Source organism: Gavialis gangeticus, unplaced genomic scaffold (genome assembly GCF_001723915.1).
Source record: "Gavialis gangeticus isolate Ggan-Ray unplaced genomic scaffold, GavGan_comp1, whole genome shotgun sequence".
Lineage (NCBI taxonomy): Eukaryota > Metazoa > Chordata > Crocodylia > Gavialidae > Gavialis > Gavialis gangeticus.
In genome coordinates this window covers 65131202-65149493 of record NW_017728995.1, presented here as the reverse complement: position 1 = coordinate 65149493, position 18292 = coordinate 65131202, and the positions used below count along the sequence as shown (strand labels likewise).

Sequence of the window (18292 nt, the reverse complement as noted above, 5' to 3'; positions counted from 1 at the left end):
AAAGCAGAGAATTGAACCAAAATCTCCTCTTAACCACAAAGCCATGCTTCCTGTCTTCTGTTCGTCTAGAAATGATGTGCATGACAATGCAAGTCAGCCATCTCCAGGATAAAATCTCTTTGGCATGTGTTTCCCATGACACACAGATACACCTCTATGCTCCTGCAAAGTTTTGTGTACACATAAAAAATAAGCCCTACTTGATCTCTAGTTATGGCTGAAAAGTACTAATGAACTTTGTAAGGCTCTTCAGTAAGGCTTTTGACACTGTCTCATATGACATTCTTACAAGGAATTTAGGGAAGTATGGATGAAACTACTGTAAAATAGGTGCACAGTGGGTTGGAAAAGAACACTCAAAGAACAATTGTCGGTTGCTCACTTTTAAACTGGGAGGCTGTATCACATGGGGGTTTTCAGGGGTCTGTCCTGAGTCTGGCACTATTCAATATTTTTATTGATGACTTGACTGATAGAATTGAGCCAAGAATATTCTAGAATACTGTAGACTAGACTAGAATAAGATTTGTCCATGACGCCAAGCTCAGAGGGATTGCAAACACTTTAATGGACAGGATAAGATTTCAAAATGATTTTGAAAAATTGGAGAAAGGATCTAAACTAAACAGGATGCAATCCAGTAAGGGCAAATGCAAAGCACAACATTTAAGTAGGAATAACCAAATACACAAATATGAAATGGGGAATGACTGATTAGGTAGCAGCTCTGCAGAAAAGGATCCAGGGGGTCCTAGTGGTTCAAAAACTGAACAGGAGCTAGCAGTGTTATACTGTTGTGAAGAAAGCCACCATCGTTGTGTGATGGACAGGGATCCTGGTTTTCCATTTCCCATGGAAAAGTGGAGAAAAACATGGATTTCCCCCTTTCCCTAAGGAAAATGCGGATTTTTCATTTTACTGGAGAAACCCACGGATTTTGCACATTTGCAAAGAGCTCTCTGCAGGCTAGCAGAGTTCCAGCCTCCAAGGAGCTGGGGCGAGCAGAAGGAGGGCAGTCAAGCAGGGAGCACCACGTGAATGTATATGCACAGGGCCACGAGGCAGTCTGGAGAGCAGCTCCCACAGGTAAGTCAGGGGGTAGGGGATTGAGGCCCCCATAAGGAGGAAGGGAGGGAGGGAATTGGGTAGGGCTGGGGCTGCTGCCCAGCTGGGCAGTGCTTGGGGTCTGGGGCCAGAATGCATGGCCGGGGGGGAGTGGGCCGGGGCCGGGGGCAGTTTGTCCGGGGGCAGGGCCAGCTCCTCGCCACTGCACGCAGTCCTGGGAGGGCAGGGTGAACCTGTGCCCTCCAGGTCTGTGTGCAGGGTGGGGGTGTGCGCAGGCTGCCCGCTGCAGGCTTGGGGTCCCTGCCCTGCTGCCCTCCCCCAGGGCTCCCACAGCCCAGAGGGTGTGACTTGGTGCAGCAGGGCAGAGCGGGGCTGTGCAGGGAAGCTCCTTGCTGCTGCAAGCTCCACACTGCCCCGGTGATGTGTCCCTTGCCTGTGCAGCAGCAGCAGGGGTGGCAGCGTGGGGTTGTACCCCTTGCTGCTGCTGCACAGGCAGGGGATGCCTCTCCAGGGCACTGTGGAACTCGCAGCAGCAAGGAGCTTCCCTGCACAGCCCTGCCACACTGGGTCGCACCCACCAGGCTGGAGAGGCCCTGGGGCACGGCAGCAGGGCAGGGAGCCCAAGCCTGAAGTGGGAAGTCTATACCCACCCCCACCCTGTGCACAGATGGGGGGTGGGGCATGGGTTACCCTGCCCCTCTCCCTGAGTGCACACAGCAGCAGGGAGCCAGCCACACCCCCTACCCAAGCCCACAGCAGACAGGCAGCAAGCAGCAAGCTTGGGGAGCTGGGCTGCACACTGCTTCATTGCAGCATCCGCCACCTCCTTAGGGTGATGGCCAGGGCTCAGGCGCTGCTACAGGGGGCAGGGGGCTGTGGACCCAAGTCCCTGGCCCCATAGCCCTGGCAGCTGGGGGCCCCCTCTGGCAGGACTGGGGGGGTTGTGGTGGGGTGTGAGGGGCATCAGTAGGGCTGGAGGTGGGGGCTGGGCCTGTGTTCTGTGAGCAAAAACATTGTGTTCAACTGATACCAATATATATAGTGGCCTTTCATTTTAATCACGGATTTGGGGTTTTCAGTTGGAGAATTTGAGAATTTTTTTATCAGAGAATTTGTGATTTTTTATCAGAGAAAATCAGGATCCCTGGTGATGGATGAGCAAGTGTATCATATGTAAGAGATGAAGTTCTTTCATTCTCAGCAACACTGAGGCCTCAGCTGGAATACTCTGTTTAGTGTGGGATATGATATTTCAGAAAAGATGTGAAACAGCTGGAAACAGTCCAGAGGAGAACAATCAGGTTATCAAAGGTCTAGAAAAAATGACCTATGAGGAAAGATTGAGAGAAGCAGGTTTGTCTCCTCTGGAGAAGAGAAGAGCAAGGGAGGACAACAGCCTTCCAAAGGTGTGACTCCCTAGAGAAAAGTTCAAAACTCTTCTTCACTTAGGACAGGAGGAAAAATATAGGCTTGTACTGCACCAAGTGAGCTTTTGGTTAGACATTAGAGAATTCTGTAACTGTTAAGGAGAGTGAAACACTGGAATAGTTTATTTAGGGAGGTTGCAGACATACCAACAGGAAGCATTTGAGAGCAGGTTAGGCAAGCATTTGTCAGGATTGGTTTAAATATAGTTGATTGCGGACCCAAGGCAGTCGTGAAGACTACATGACTTCTTGAGGTCTTTTCCAGCTCTCTTTTCTAGGAAATTGAAATGAAAAAATTTTTACAAAATTTCTTGTGAATTATTTTCCCTTTTAAAAAAAAAGAGAAAGAAAGGAGCTGTCCTTAAAAACAACTAAGAAAGCATGAACTTGATCAAAGATCCATTGTGAGAATGAGGCTGGATGCAAGAAGTGTTGATGGACAGACGGAGCAGAGCAGAGCAGCACCCCATTGCGTGTGAGCAAAAGCTCAGAGCCCTGAAGAGGACTGACTCTCTGTCACGGCTTTGTAGCCCACAAGAGCCTCTAGCCACCTCCCCTCCAGCCATGTAGGGGGATATCTTGCTGGCATATCTTGTTGCCTTTAGCAGCTACTTGCCTTACGTATCCAGTAGTTATCTGACCCTGGGCAAACTAGAGAAGGGGGCAGTGCAGCTTGGATATAGCTGCGGGACTGGGAGAGGGAAATTTCTGCTCCAGATAACTACTGCCGTGGTTAACAGTGTTGATGTTTCAGTGTATGATCACATATAGAAGGCTTCTGAGGATGATTAAAATAATTATTAGTTGTAGTTCTTAGCTGTGTGTATTTCTGTACTTTGCACATCCTTGAGGTAACCCTGCCTATGTTGTGTAGGTTCAGCTGTGGTTATGTATGGTAACTATGTATTCCTTCTTTGCATACCCTCATTAATATGCAAGTTTGGAGGTTTGGGGACTACTCAAGGGTGTTTTATTGTTTGTGGGCATAGGTCTTCCTCTTTTGGGGGCACTTTTGGCTGGCATCAGCAATAGAGTCCCCAGATGGCAGCCCTGGGTGAGTCTTCCTTTGCAATAGGCTGGGCTAGATGATAGCTACCCTGGGCTGGTTTGCTAAGGACTATGACTATTAGCCATTTGGGTTTCATTTAATGTTAATGGATAAGGTTTTTCTCTAATGTTGTATATTTATCCCTGTCTTCCCTGCCTGATATCAGGACCAATCAGACAAGCTGCCACTCATTATTGCCCTGGTTCTGTGAGTCACAAGCTACACAGGAGCTGTAGACCTGTTTTCATAGGAGAAATAACTCTTACTCCTTTTTTAAGAACAACTGAGCAAGCCAAGTACTATGGGCATTGCAAAGTGAAGGGGAAATGTTTTAACAAGGGTGAACACTGTTGGATTAAAATCACTTCCTACCAAATAGGGATTGTGACAGAACTGAGAGGCATGACTTTGGAGGCTTAAAATGGGAGAAAGAGGTTTAGGTGGTTAATACATAGAATGTTTCTATGATCAGGGCATGTGCTCAAGTCACGGAGTGAATTAAGTGGAAAGGGATTCATTTGCAGGTTAGATCTAGTGTGATTTCCTTTCTCTGTGCATAATTGCTTATTCTAGCCATTTCCTTCTTTTAATTTTGCAGCCTCTTTGTTCTCCCTCCAACATGCCTTTCCTTACATGCTACCAGCAATAAAGATGTAGGAACAAAGAATACTAGATTTCTGTGTCTGTAGAAACTGATAATCATGTCAAATTACTGCACGCTTTTGTTATGAACAATTTGCTGGCTAGGATGGAAACTGCTAAACCCACTTCATCTGTTGGGTTCAACATCTTTTTGTGAGCTGAAGTTTAATTTGGCTGGTTGGCTCTCTCAGGATATGGCAACCTACATCTCCATCCCCCTGTATCTTCTGGTCCCAGTTATATCACACTGAACTCCTGTTGTTGCTGCTGCTCGGGGGCTGGAGGGGCAGGGGGTGGGGCACCAGCAGGGCCAGGGGTGCTGCTGTTGTTACTACTATATTACTCGCAGTTGTAATGATGTGCTTATGTAGCACGTCTATTTTCAGAGTTGCACAAACATGAACCAATTAATCTTTGTAGCAGCTTTGTACCAGTTAAATACCAAGGAGAAGGCTACATACCAAGCCACTGGCACAGCACAGAGTTACTGCTTACAGGCCTTGGTATGGTAGGCAATGCCATTGACTCCTGTGGGAGCAGGCTTAAACCCTTACTGATATCCTAACTTAGGTTTGTGAAGTCAGAACTTTTCAGCTCTGAAACTGAAGGCCTATTAGTACAGATCAATTCTTCACTGCCAGAACCTGCCACGGATCTGTATGCAAGAACAGGCGGTCCTGCCATCTTGCCAAAATCCCTCTGTTTCTCTTTTTTTGCACCAGACCCTGTACCTACCCCACCTCTGTTACCCCCACGGAATTTCCTTGTGGTCCTACCACCAAGTGAGACAAAGGAAGTTTCTCCTCTGAATGAGAGCTCCAGGCCAGAAGTTAGCAAGATGTCCCTTTCTGAGACACTCCTTCAGCGACTGCAATACCAGGACACCAGCAGGTGAGCTTGGGAGTTGTCTCCCTCCCCGCTCCTCTCACACTCTCTCTCTGGAAAGGCAATAATTAGAAGAGAATCAATTCTAGATGCATCCCTGAAGTGTGTGAAGCGCTGCCTTTGGGAAGGGAGGAATGTGCATTCTCACTGATTCCCCTGTCAGGGAACAAAGGCATGGGGCCTATTTTTGAGCTTGCTTTTACTTTACACTGATGGGAGGACAGAATCAGACCCAAAATCCAGTGGCTCTTCTTGAAGGTTATGCTTGCTCTATACTCTGAAAGAAAGACTTTCTTGAAATGTAAAACAATGTTCTGACCTCCCCAACAGAGAGATTTTCTGTCATATGGCCAGGTAAAATCTAAAAAAGCCTAGAATGTTAGTGGTGTGCCCAGTGATCGTATCAGCAATCCCAAGCTTGCTTCTTAACCAGAGCAAATCGGCATTTCTCCAATGATTTAAATGGAGCCTAACTGATTTACCCCAGTGTAGCCCTGCCCCATATAACTGCACCATTGTTTGCATTTGTCATGTACAGTAGCTGTGTTGCACCTGGACACCCATTCAAGCATTAGAGGAAGCTGGAGACAGGAGTCCTGTACACACGCCAGAACAGGGCTGGTCATAGCAAGTGGCAGTGAACATGGTTAGTTAGGCTGGGTGTCTGCTAGGGAGGTAGAAGAGTGGCCTGGCTGCGGGGCTGGCAGGCTGGGTAGGTGAAAAGGTGAAAAAAGTGTGTTTTGACTGGCTGCCTGCAGTACTCGGCCTCTGGATGGGGAAAGAGCAGCCTGTCAGAGCTTTCTGCATTTTTTGAGGGATAAGCCGCCAATCATTCCTTCTACCTCATCCCTGGTCACAGCCCCGGGTGCTAGACCCCACCCACCTCCTGTCTAGGGAAAGAGCAAGCTGGCTTCCAGTCCAACCCTCTGCTTTCAGTTTCTGCTGAGCTTTGTGGAAGGCAGGAGCATCAGTGAAAGAGCTAGCCATGGACGGGTGAGAAATGGTCCATGCTTCCCCAGTGCTCAGCGACTGCAGGTTCTCAGCCCTTCCCCAGCACCCCCACCCTTTGAGAGCAGCAAATCCACTTTCTCCCACTTCCACAGCTATTTTACAACCTCCACTGCAAGCTGCAGGCCTCGCAGCCCCTTCTTTCTTCCATGAAGGCAACATGGGCTGGGAGCTCAGCAGTCTGCCTGTCTGTAGGGGCTCCACATGCTCAGTCTAAGGGTTCCAGATTTGCACTGAAGAAGGAAGGAAGGGGACAGCGGCTCAGCACTGGAAATGAGGTTGTGTCTGAACAAGCTGTGGAGATTCCCATGTCAGAAAAAATAGCTGCTGGGCAGTAGGGGGTAGCAGGCAGGAAGCAGATGCACTAATTGCTACTTGTCTCTTTTACAGTGTCTCTGAAGAGCACCTGAAGCTCATCCAGGATTACTTGCGGGTTCACATTACCAGTGACTTGGAAATGGTGCAGACAGGCTCCTGCAGCCTCCCACAGCTGAAGAAGTTGCTCACAGCCATCTGCAAAGGGCTGTTCAGGTAACAAAAGTCTCGCTTCCAGAAATGCTAACACAGTGTCCTGGCACCTCAGTCTTAAATGGTGCCACTTGAACTGTGAACCTGCTACTTCCAGCACAGTGAATCTACTGTGCATTTTCTGCATGGTACAGAAAGCATCATAAGTCCTGTAGTGTCAAAGGACAGGAGCTAGGTCTTCCCATACAGCAAACAAAATTCATAAGCTGGCTGGACACTAGGAACCAAGAACTAAGCACAGATATTGACTTTTCATCGCTCACTATAATTCTTCTAATATTATAAAAGCATTAGTCTGTCTGTCAGTAATGCTTTATTTGCACTCTGATTGGTTGTCTCGGCAACCAGTCACAATGCTTAGTGAAACAAGCAATCAGAGTGCTCTGCACAGATGGGAGCGCTGACATGACAGTTGGGACAGAGCGGGAGGGCGAGGCCAGCAACGTGCTCCAGCACCTCAGTCCCCAGTCCCCACAGTCATGGCGGCGCAGTCACTTCTTGGAGGCAGAGGGAACCGGTGGGGACAGCACTGCCACGTCACTCGGGACTGAGCACCCACTTCTCTTTGGAGACAGCGGCATGGAGTGTTGGCGCAGCGCGTGCCTCGCCACCACATCCAAGGGTTGGCCATGTCCCCCCCTCCTGGACAGGGGTGAGCCCACCTGATTTGAAGCAGGAGCCTCTCTGTAACAGTTTTATCCAAATGGCGTTCGCCAATTGGCTGCATGGGCCAGGATGGTGGGGATGGGGCCACTTGAGTTAAAATGATAGCCCTTCTGCCAACACTGCCGCTTCCTCAACACTGCAGTCCTGCAGCTCCCTCTGCCCTTTTCTCACCCACTTGAAATAAATCAATTAGCCTTTGCAATTAATTAGTGATGGGGCCAGCTGAGACAAAGCATCAGCCCCTCCAGGGGTGTGGGGGGGCCCACGGGGCCAGAGGCAGACCAGCGGCAGTGTGGGATGTTGAGTGGCGCCACTCCGTTACCCCTCCCAGTCATTCTTGAAGGGCAGTTGGCTAGTCAACCATATTCCTGTAAATCTTTCTTCACACCTCAGATGATAATGATCCCCTTGCTTGTTGAACGGTCTTGATCTCCCACTAATCAAGCTACCTTTTTTGTCTGCTGGCTAGGAATATCTTTTTTTTCTCCAATTTCACAGCCCTGTGGACTGTTTTTACTTCTTGCTGTGCCTGCTTTTTCCTCAGACCTGAAGAAAAATGCACTTGCATCTGAAAGCTTGTCCTGAGTCTATCCCAACCATGCTACTAGCCTACGTTGGTTCAATCAAAGATATCACCTATTAAATTCTTGCCTCTCAAATAGGCCTAACCTGTTGTTTTAAGGGTGGGCAAACTCACTTTCTCCAGAAGGAGCATGCTATGCATCTTGTTATTCTTACCATTTTATCTATCTTTTAATATTGCTAATTCCCCTTAGAGGGAATTACACGGTCTAAGAAAAAGAAATCCTGTGGATATCTAATTTTCTCAGGCATCAACTCTGTTTTTATATTTCCAGCTTCCCTTGAAATATTTCCAGGCCAAGTTTTCTACAGGTGAAAGTTCACTGAAGACAATGGAATTGGAAAATAAGATGTTTTCCCTTCTCACTACCCTTTTTTACAACTACCTATCTTCATGGAATATTCTGTTCTTATCTTAATTGGTTTAACTAGGCTGAGTTGTCAAAGCCCTATGCAATAGGTGAGCTGCACTGAATACAGTGTTTTTCAAGGTCAAAACCACACAGCCTGTAGATGAGTAATCCTATGAATGTGCAATTTGCCATATGCAAACACAGAATTCTTTCTTACAGAGGGGGGGCCTGATCCACAGTCCAGTGAAGTCAGCCCTGACCTCAGTGATTTTTGGATCGATTGCTGGGTGTGAAAACATTTTGTGGTGCTCAGGTGCAGAAGGCTTCTAAAAACTGGCCAGTTAAATCAGTGGCATTACTGGGGCAGCCGCCCTGGGCATTAACTTGGGAGGGGGAGAGGCGTGGTAGAAAGGAACAGTTGCCACCACTGCTGCACAATCACATAGGGAGTAGTCATGGCAACTGGAAGTCACGTGGCAGCTGCCCTGGGTGCACGGTTGCACCCCTGCATTGAATGGACTTGCTTGTTTGAAAATGGAGTGAATTTGATATATTCCACACAAGTTTCCTCCTAAACTGTGCAGAAACGATCTCAGAATAATTCTGGGTGATTTTTTTCTTCTCAATTCTCTTGGGAGCTCCCAGAAACTTGAGGTTTTCTCCTGTCTTGGGTGTCAGTATCAGTCACCATTAATGAACCTTTTCCTGTGCCTCATATTTGCTTAGCAGTGTGCACTTTCTGACCAGGGAACCCCACTGTCACACTGTAGTTTGCTACTTTTCAGATACTTAGATGCTGAATTGCTTTGTCGCCCCTTTTAATCTCTGAGGTTGCTTAAAGCTTTGACTATATTCCCCTACAAGCTGCTGAAATATAATTATTCAGTGGCATTTCCTAAATTTAGTATTTATTCACCTCAGCTTCCTTTCCAGCTTCACTAAAGGATTCAGCCAGAAATCTGCAGCTGGTTCTCAGGCTGTCGCAGGCATCTGTGTTCTCTTTTTCTCACCAGATCCCATTTCTTTTCATATTTCTGCAATGCTAGGGAAAGGTTGAAAGAAACTGCAGGTGTTTTAGTAGATTGACACTAATCTACCATCTTTGGCTGCATGGTGTCTAAGGCTCCAGCCTCTTTTATTCCCATGTGCACTAGGGGTGGCTTTTTGAATAACTACTGTCAGTAAGTGAAGATACAGCACTCAGTGCAAAGGCTGAGAATTTTCCTTGTATATTTGTTGGCTGAGGCTTGACTATTTGGGTGACTATTTGGGTGAGTAAGCTGTGACTCCCAATGCAAGCAAGGTTGAGGGGATACTTACTGGAATTGAGGAGAATCACACTGGGAATGCAGAGGACTGTTCCCCGCAAGTTGTTCAGAAAAGGGCCAGTTCCTTGCTGCAGATTAGAGCAACCTAAATGCACCTTTTAAATGCACCAGCTGTTCCCAGGATTAATTCCAATAGCCAGATACTGTTAGCGTGCAGATACACAAGCCATGGCTTCTGAGTCAGAAGCTGGTGCGTGTGGAGTTTCTAATAGAAGGACTGTATGGCTGCACGTCTCCCACAGATTGCCCTAGTGAGAGGGATTCTCAAGGGACTGGGGAAACTGGCTGTAGCAGATCTTTGTATCAATGCAGCCAAGGCCATGACCCAGAAATGCATGTGGATTCGTTCACTGTTCAGAATTCCTCCAAAGTTTCATGTGAATCTGTTTCAGTCGCTGTGTTACTGAAGCACCCTGCAGCAGTGACTTGTTTCTGATCTTCACTTAGCAAACTTCTAGGTTCCTGGTCACTAAGTTACATGGTATCGTTTCTGCTGGTTGATTGGATAGGGGCATGGGGCTTTCAAGGTGGCTGCTCAAGCATTTCGGACACCAATGCTTAAGCAAATATACCCGGACAAAAGTGTTTGTAAAGCTTCCTGTGACAACGACTCTGTATGAAATTTCCTTCACATCAAAGTTTAGGGAGAAAAGACAAAAGGGGTGGTGAATGCAATTGAAACTACCCGGTGGTTTTGTCAAGAGTGAATGTCTGTAGATGTCTTTTCCCCATCTGGATGGGTATGCTAGATAACATGGCTTCTGCACAGAGAAATTTTAGAGATGGCACCAGAAACGCATTCTGAATGGGTCCAGACAGGTGGCTTTTCTGTGAGCTGTACTGGCTGTGTTGCCCTTTATCATCAGAGCAGAGGCACCATCATTGTTTTCATGTGGTTTCTGTATCTGAATCTCTCCCCACATGCAACACATCAGGGTCCAGGGGTGGCTGTGACACCCCTGGTAGCTCTGTGACCATGACTGTGCCCTGCTGTGCCCCAAGGGTGCCCTCCTGTCTCTCCTGCCAGGCCTTGATAGAAATCTAAATGAATAGGGAGGCTGCCCCCAAGCCTTTGCATGGCCTCAGTTCAGCTGGACCCTGCACTCGGTCTGCACCCAGGCCCCTGGTTGGGCCTCTATAATCAACTGTGCCCAAAGCCTCATGGGCTAATTGCATGGCTCCAAATACTCCCTTGTACCATGCCCCATGCTTTGCAGGTGTTATAGTAATTTTGTTCCCTCTGTGGGGCTTCGGCCCCCTTGGCCTCTGCCCCTTTAATCTAGCTAGGCCTTCTACCCTGGGCTCACTGAATTGGACCTCGCTTTGAGGCTCTAGCTCTGTTTGTCCCTTCCGTCACCAGGCCCCTGGCCCCTGTATGCCAGGCCTCAGGCCCATGTGGCTGCAGCCTTTCTGGCACTAGGCCCCTGGCTCCCATGTGGCTGTGCCCTCCCTCTCTGCCTGCTCTGGGCTCAATAACTGCTTGAGCCTGCCTGTGGCTGGTAAAAACAGTAAGGTAAATCATAAGCCCCTGGACTGTAACATAACCAAACAATGGAAGCAGCCCTCTGCTCCTTTATGAGGGCAAATCTTCTTTCACTGTTGGGCCAGCAAACCTCCCAGCCTGGCTCCTTGTGAGCTTGAGCCTAAGGCTTCCTGCAAGCAGCAAAGTGGTCTGACCAGTGCCCCTGGGTACTTCTCCTGGGCAGGAGCTCCTGACCCTGCAGCAAGGGCTGGCCTGGCATGCCAGCCAAACCCCAAGTTTATGTATTCCCAGGGCTGTGCCTACTTCTGGTCAAGTGACTGCCTGGGCTAGTTGCTAATTGCCTTGTTAGCCCTATTGTTCTACCACAGGGATAGGTGATGTTTTTTGGCTGGACTGCTGAAAACCCCCACAATGCCTACCTTGGAAGGTGCCGGAGTCCCGGCATGCCAGAAAAACAAAATGAAGGCAGGGGGTACATGGCACAATGCCCTGCTTGTGCTCCTTGCCCCCTAGCCCAGGCTCTGTGGCTGTCAGCAGCTACCCCGGCTCTGGGTAGCTGCTGGAGCCAGGCTGCAGACAGGAGGCTGCAAACAGCTGTGTTGGACTCTGGAGCCCAGGCATCAGCTCTGTACCAGCGCATGTACCTGCGCCTTGGAGCGGGCAGTGCAGGAGGGGCCTGAGGCAATGCAGCCCCGGTCTCTCCCCCGCTCCCAGCACAGAGCTGGTGACTGGGCTCCGGAGCCCAGTGCAGCTGTTTGTAGCCAGCCTGGGCTTTGGGCAGCTGCAGCAAGCAGCGGGCAGAGTGCAAACAGTTGTGCCGGGCTCCACAGCTCCAGTATCAGCTCCAAGCGCACGCAGTCGCCTTCCCCCTGGAATCGATAGTTTCCCCTTCCCGCTGGAACAAACAGTGAACTTCTGTTTGGTCCGAGGAATCACTGTGATTCAGAACGGTTCTTTCAAAGCACTCTGAGTTACAGCAGGTACCTGCTCTTCTGTTTACACCCTTAATGTCTTCTTACAGGGCCTGACTCAAAGTCCACTGAAGCCAGTGGGAGTCCTGAGCTTTAGAATCAGATCCAAATTCAGAGACAGGCCCCAGGGCAGGAGTCAGCAACCCGTGGCATGTGTGCCAAAGCATGGCATGTGAAGCCATTTTGCTCTGCACACCACAGCCAGCCTGGGCTCTGGGCAGCTGCCACCAGCCTCAGGGCCTAGGCTGCTGACAGCAGATGGCTGGGAGGCTGCCCAGAGCCTGGGCTGGCTGTGGCAGGCAGCTGGGAGGCTACAAACAGCTGCACCGGGGTCCAGAGCCCTAGTACTGAGGTCTGCAGAGTCCCTGTCCAGCTTGTTGCTTGTGGCAGGGGCATGTGTGCCTACAGGCCAATGGCAGAGGACAGCCAGAGTTGCACTGCCCTGGCCCCTTCGTAGGGTGGCCTTTGGTCCTGTTTTATAGTGAACCGTCCTGTTTTTAAACATTTTATCTCCTGTCAATTTCTCAGTAAAGAATGGACTACAAAAAGGCCTGTTTTTTAGTTAATTGGTGGAAATACGTGTCAGTCATTTGTCCTCACGATTCTATTGGCTGTGCCTAGGGGTTGGGCAGTGCACAGCCAGGAGGAGCCGGGGTCAGAACCAGCCAAGGAGGGAGGGAGAGAGGTGGCCTTTTGTGGTGGCCCTGCCCCTTATTGCTGATTGGCTGAGGAGGCCAGGGGTTCATGTCCCCTCCCCACCAAAGGGATGTCCTGTATTGTGGGGGATGTGTCAGTGGCCACCCTAACCCTTCCCTGCTGTGTACGCTGAGGTGTGTGTGCCGCCATCACTGGCCACGGAGCCGGACCAGGGCTCCAGACACTGATGCAGCTGTTTGCAGCTTGCACACATATGTTGGGGTGCGCGGCAGGGAAGGGGTCAAGGCAGCACAATCCTGGCACCTCCCCCACTATCCTTCTGGAGGTTCACATGCACCTGCTGCCAGTAGTGAGGATTGGACCCTTCGCCACTCCCTGCCATCTTCCCCGGCATGCCAAGTGGAGGCATTGGTTGAGGTTGGGATATTCTTGGCACTCCGGCCAAAAACATTGCTGACCCCTGCCCCAGGGGGTCTGGGCTGCCAGCTCCGCCATGTACTCCCATGTGACCTTGGACAAGACAGGCTGGAATTCCAAATTTGGGTTCCTACCTTAGGCATTTAAATCAATAAATTAATTAGTCTGATTTTCAGAGACCCTTTGGCACACTGTAGAGCACCTTTTCCAGTGAACTGAACGGAGACACTCAAACATTCACACTTTGGAAAGTTTGCACTGGCTGCTGATTAGGCACTATGCAAACTTCTCAGCTTTGTTCTCCAAGTTCACCTTGGTTCTGACCTGCAGGACCTGGCTTCATTTCTTGTAATAAGCCATGTAATTAGCAGAGAGAGTCATTTGAACCAAAGTCGTACAATGGCTTTGTGCTAGGCAGTCATCCCCTGTGACTAAATTTAGGATTGCTAAATGGATTTCACTGGTAACTTATCCCAGATTTGAATGCAGGAGACCAAAGGCCAATTCATTCACACCCTCTGTGTCACAACCCCCTTTGATGCATTTATTGGAAAATATAAAATGCATTTCCTCCCTCACTGACTACCTCCACTTCAGCAGCTGGAGCGAGGCTTATTAAAAGGAGCTGATGCTGGTTGTGCTTACTGTCATATACTCACCCTGCTGTGATGATTTTTCAGTGTTAGCACTGACCTGATTGACTCAGTACTGACTTGCACAGCATTAATTGTTTCAGCTCATTAACCTGCTTTGCTTCCTATCATTGACCAATGCAACCCGGCACCAGCTTCCCTGCACAGAACCTGCAGTACCCTTTGACCTCTGGCCTGTCTTTGTATTCTCAGCGAGGCATCACGAACTCTTCCTTCCCTGGAGTCCATACAGAAGGTGTTTGACCAGCAGCTGCACCCAGGTCTCCATCAGCGGCCACAGGTAAGTCCTGCTGCAAGTGGGGGATGGAGGATAAGGAGGAATGAGATTGTCCATCCAGCACTGAGGATGGGGAGGAGGGATTTTTTGTGCTTGTTGCACTGCAGCAACCGCTGGGATTTGGATGATCAGTTAACACCTCTGTTCTCTTTAGCCTGTTTCTGGCTGCAGTATGCAGGGCACACGGTGTGTTACATAACCACGTTTTCAACTAACCCACAGTTCTCTCTGCCTTCTGCTGCTCCCTGTCTCGGAAGGAGAGTGCAGCGAAGTGTCCCAGGTCTTTTGTTTATGCAGCCTCCCTCCCCCTGTGGCCTACAAGCTCGAATTAATCTTTTCATCAGTTTAACTCCACCTTTTTTCCCTGACAAATCTTTTCCATCCATTCACCTCAATCACATGTCCAACTGAATCCTGCCTGTAGATCTGAAAACCATAAGCCCACACTATCTGCATATTCAACATGGACATACAAATGTGTCTTTCTGTCAGCAGTTCAACTCCCCTACATGCCCAGCCCCCACTTCATCATGTTCCAGGTCTGCAAATCTGTCCATCTATCAACCCATCACTGTTGCATGCTCAGTCAAATTCTGTGCAACCTGTGTGGGATTAGGCCTGTGATTCTCATCCATGGTGTTAGGGCACCATTAGAGAGCCACCAGATCTTTTGAAAGGTGTTGTAGAAAGTGTGAGGAGATAAGTGAGGTGTGAGGATATAAGCAGATAAGGGGAGGTTCTGGCTCCATGCGTGAGGAGAAAAGTAGATAAGGGCAGCTTTGTGTGTCTGCTCCTCTGCACACACTGCCTGGCCTCTCTGTAAGGAGGTAAGTACTCTAATAAATACATTAGTTTTTAAAATGGGTGCTGTTCAGTTCACAAAATAAATGGTGGGGTACCTTGAGTCTGATGAGGTGTGCCTTGTGGCTGAAAAGATTGAGAAGCAATGGGTTAGGCAGAGGCTACATAAACCTTGCTGCTCCTTCTGCCAGGAGTGCCTGGGAGATGAACACAGCTTCTATCCTGGGTCTTTGGATTCAGAACTCTTGCATCTCTCTCTTCTTTTATGCCCTGGTTACCAGTTGCTTGGTGAAGCCAGTCCAGTCAATGTTGTACTGAAGCTCAATCAGCTGATTTCTTTGCTGTCCTCCATTGAAGACAAGGTAGTGATTTATAACTCTTGTACTCTTGCATTCTTCTTCACCTCCTTTTGGCATTACATATATACTCCTTTCATTATCAGCAAACACCCACCCTTGTAATGAGAATTCTCTGCCACGCTCTTGTTCTGCTGTCTCTCAAGTCAAGTGTAGGCTTGCCCAACACAAAACTGTGTTTGTGAACTTTTACAGGTGAAAACATTGTTGATTGAAGGTCCTGATTCAACACATCGGCGTTCCCTCATCCCTCCCATAACCTTTGAGGTAAATAGAGTTTTTTAGCAATTCCTGTTATTCTAGAGAAGGACACTAAATGTAGGAATGTGTATTGGCTTTCTGGCTTCTCTGCTGTCCTCTGATAGAAATAATATGGCTGTCTTGGAGCTCAGAATACCTGGATGTTACTCCAGAGCTGCAGTAGTATCTCATATCTGTCTATTGGGAATGGCACAATGAAGTTAGGCCATGCAGAACTATGTCTCCACTTTTCATAGTACATCTGGCCAAAGTGTAGAAACTGACTTATGAAAAACTTCTCCATTTTCCATTAGGTGAAAGCAGATTCACTAGGAATTTCCCCTAAAATACACCTGAAGGTTGATGTGGAGATGGGGAAGCTGATTATCAAGAGAGCAAAGGATGGTCCAGAAGACAAGTTCTACAACCAGAAGAAAAGTAAGATGCCCAGGATCCCAAATGAGGGGTTGAATTCTGGTCCCATGGAAGCCAGGGTATCCCAATAGGAGTGAGATTTGATCCAATATGCATGTGTGTCTGCTAGGTCTTGAGTGTTCTCCTGCGAGGTTCCAGCCAGCCTAGAGTGATCAATAAGAGGCAGGCTGCAGAAATTAGGACTTCAATTCTGTTGCAGATGTCTCTTGATGAGACTCAGTTTCCTGGTCAGGTCATATGGTTTTCAGGTATAAATTAAGATAGTGGCAGCATGCCTGCAAGGAAGGGAGCAGGCCTTGATGGAAAATTTCTCTTGAAGTTAACTGTAAATTATTCAATAGAACACTTTTCTTTTAAAATATGGTTTTCTTAAAAACTTAAACCTTTTTCAGAAACATGTCATTTTCAGTGTAATTTTCTGAGGGAAAAATAGTCAAAATGTTTTGTTTCAGCTTACTATTTAGATTGCTTTCCTCTCTGTCTATATTTAAATATTGATCTGGATCCTTCCCGGAGGGTTGTGCTAGTTTTGTTCTGTGAAGGCCAAGTAAAAATGCTTTTTGTAGTCTCCTTGAAATTCTCTGTGCAGTTGACTAAAGATTTTTATTGGGGGAAATTATTTTTCTTATTCCTCTTTGGACTCCAATTCTAAACACAGCAAAAAATAGCAGACAGAGCTTTCACCTAGGACTCCCTAGGAAAGTGACCTGTTTCTGACAGTGGTTAAGAGCAGCATCTGATCTATCTTTCCTGGCTGGTGTTCAGAACTGCTTAGGTGCTAAAGCAGGGGCAAGCAAAATATGGCCTAGGGGCTGGATGTGGCTTGCCAGTGGATTTTATCTAGTCCAAGAAGGGTCCCTGGGCCCCGCCCAGCCCAGGCTTGTGGGGCAGTCTGGGCCGCAACTGGTCTCACTGCCGCTGGGGGCCTGGGGCAGTGTGATGCTTGGGCTCCGCTTCCCAGCAGACCTGGTGGCAGTGGCTTCTTCTGGCTGCCCGAGCACTCTGACCTGTCCACCCTGCACCCATTGCTGGGGATGCCATATGGAGCGGGCAAGGGTGTACTCAGCTGGTCAGATGGGATGGGGCTGCCAGCAGGCAGGGAGCGGTGCCTGGGAGTGGGACGAGCAGGCAGGGCTGAGACCATCCCATTACATCTGGTGCCCCTGGACAAGTCTAATAATCTACCACTTAGGGAGTTTTGGTGAGCTGTTGCAGCAGGGGGCATGGTTGAGTGCTGACCCAGCCCACAATAGCTCACCAAAACTCCCTAAGGGGCTCTCCAGGCAAATAATTGCCTATGTCTGTGCTAAAGAACATGGGACAAAACCATCTTTGAGATCAGATCTCGCTTCCTCTTCCCTAGCTTGTTAATGGGGAATGAGTACAAATTGGCTCCCTGGGAAGCAAAGAGGAGAGGTTGTCTGTAGGGTGGCAGGACTCCATAATTCAGGGTATGGGTCAGGTTAGACCTCAAACAGGAAGGAGTTTTTTTCCCTCCTGATTTCAAAGTATAAACCAAATCTTTGGAAAAAGGTCTCTTACTTCACCCCTATCTAATTTCTGTTTTGACATTTCACCAGATCACTGCTCTCCCTATGAGCACAACTAATCAAAATGCTGAGAAATGTTCAGATTTAAAAGGTAGCTTGTCCTTGACCTTCATGTTGGTTCCAAAAAAATTTGGAGGGGGACAAGTAGCTTCCCCTTCTCTGTATACGTTCCATACAATGGCTAGTAATATTTGTAGCCCGTGGTCCATTGTGTGTCTTGGAAAGAAAGACTGAAAGCATCTTAGAAAATGTTTTGGTTCCAGGCTGTACTTATGAAGGATTTTTCAGAGGCAGCCTTGGCTGGAATATGTACTCAGTAAAGGTTATAAAATGGCAGCTTCTACATGCAGAGCAAAGGAGGCCCGAGATTTCAGAAGAGGGGTGTCTGAGGGAAACACTGGTTTCTGAACAGTGGGGAGGATTTCTGTTGTGCTATGATGTCTAAAATTATATTGGTGACACTCAGCCTCTGCTTAGTCCTGCAGCTTATCAAGTCCCAGAAGTTCCCTAACAAACTGGTGATTGTGCTGGAGACTGAAAAAGAGAAAACACAAAGGAAAGAATATGTGTTTTCTGACTCCAAGGTATGGGACAATGCAGTCCCTTACTTCAGACTTTGAGCAAGGGGTGGAGGGCCATATCCCCTTTGGGCATGGAACTAACAAGGGGATTTATGGGATTTAATCTGCTCTGCCCAAGTAATGTTTTTCACATAGCCTGGGAGCATTTAGTAAAAGCAAGAGTGAATGGACAGACCATACAGCATCAACACAGTAATAATCCCCAATGAGTCAGAACAGGCTACAGCACTCATTGGATGATCAGTGGCTGGCAAAGGCAGTGGTGGGGCAGTTAAGCCAAAATCATTCCCCCATCTTAAAGCCTACTGAGGCCATGTCTAGACTAGGCTATTATACTGT

General features: G+C 48.3%; 1 protein-coding gene across 2 annotated transcripts in view; it reads left to right on the top strand.

The window, feature by feature from the left end:
- Nucleotides 1-18292, top strand: part of INPP5D (inositol polyphosphate-5-phosphatase D) — a 105072-nt gene that overhangs the window by 67689 nt on the left and 19091 nt on the right. The window contains exons 4-10 of one of the 2 annotated variants that reach the window (XM_019503752.1): nucleotides 4905-5073; nucleotides 6466-6606; nucleotides 13906-13993; nucleotides 15073-15153; nucleotides 15343-15414; nucleotides 15702-15825; nucleotides 17850-17956. In XM_019503752.1, coding sequence (XP_019359297.1) covers nucleotides 4905-5073; nucleotides 6466-6606; nucleotides 13906-13993; nucleotides 15073-15153; nucleotides 15343-15414; nucleotides 15702-15825; nucleotides 17850-17956 — 782 coding nt within the window. Of the gene's footprint in view, nucleotides 1-4904; nucleotides 5074-5973; nucleotides 6061-6465; nucleotides 6607-13905; nucleotides 13994-15072; nucleotides 15154-15342; nucleotides 15415-15701; nucleotides 15826-17849; nucleotides 17957-18292 lie in introns of those variants that run through there. The other variant, XM_019503753.1, reaches the window with a different exon arrangement.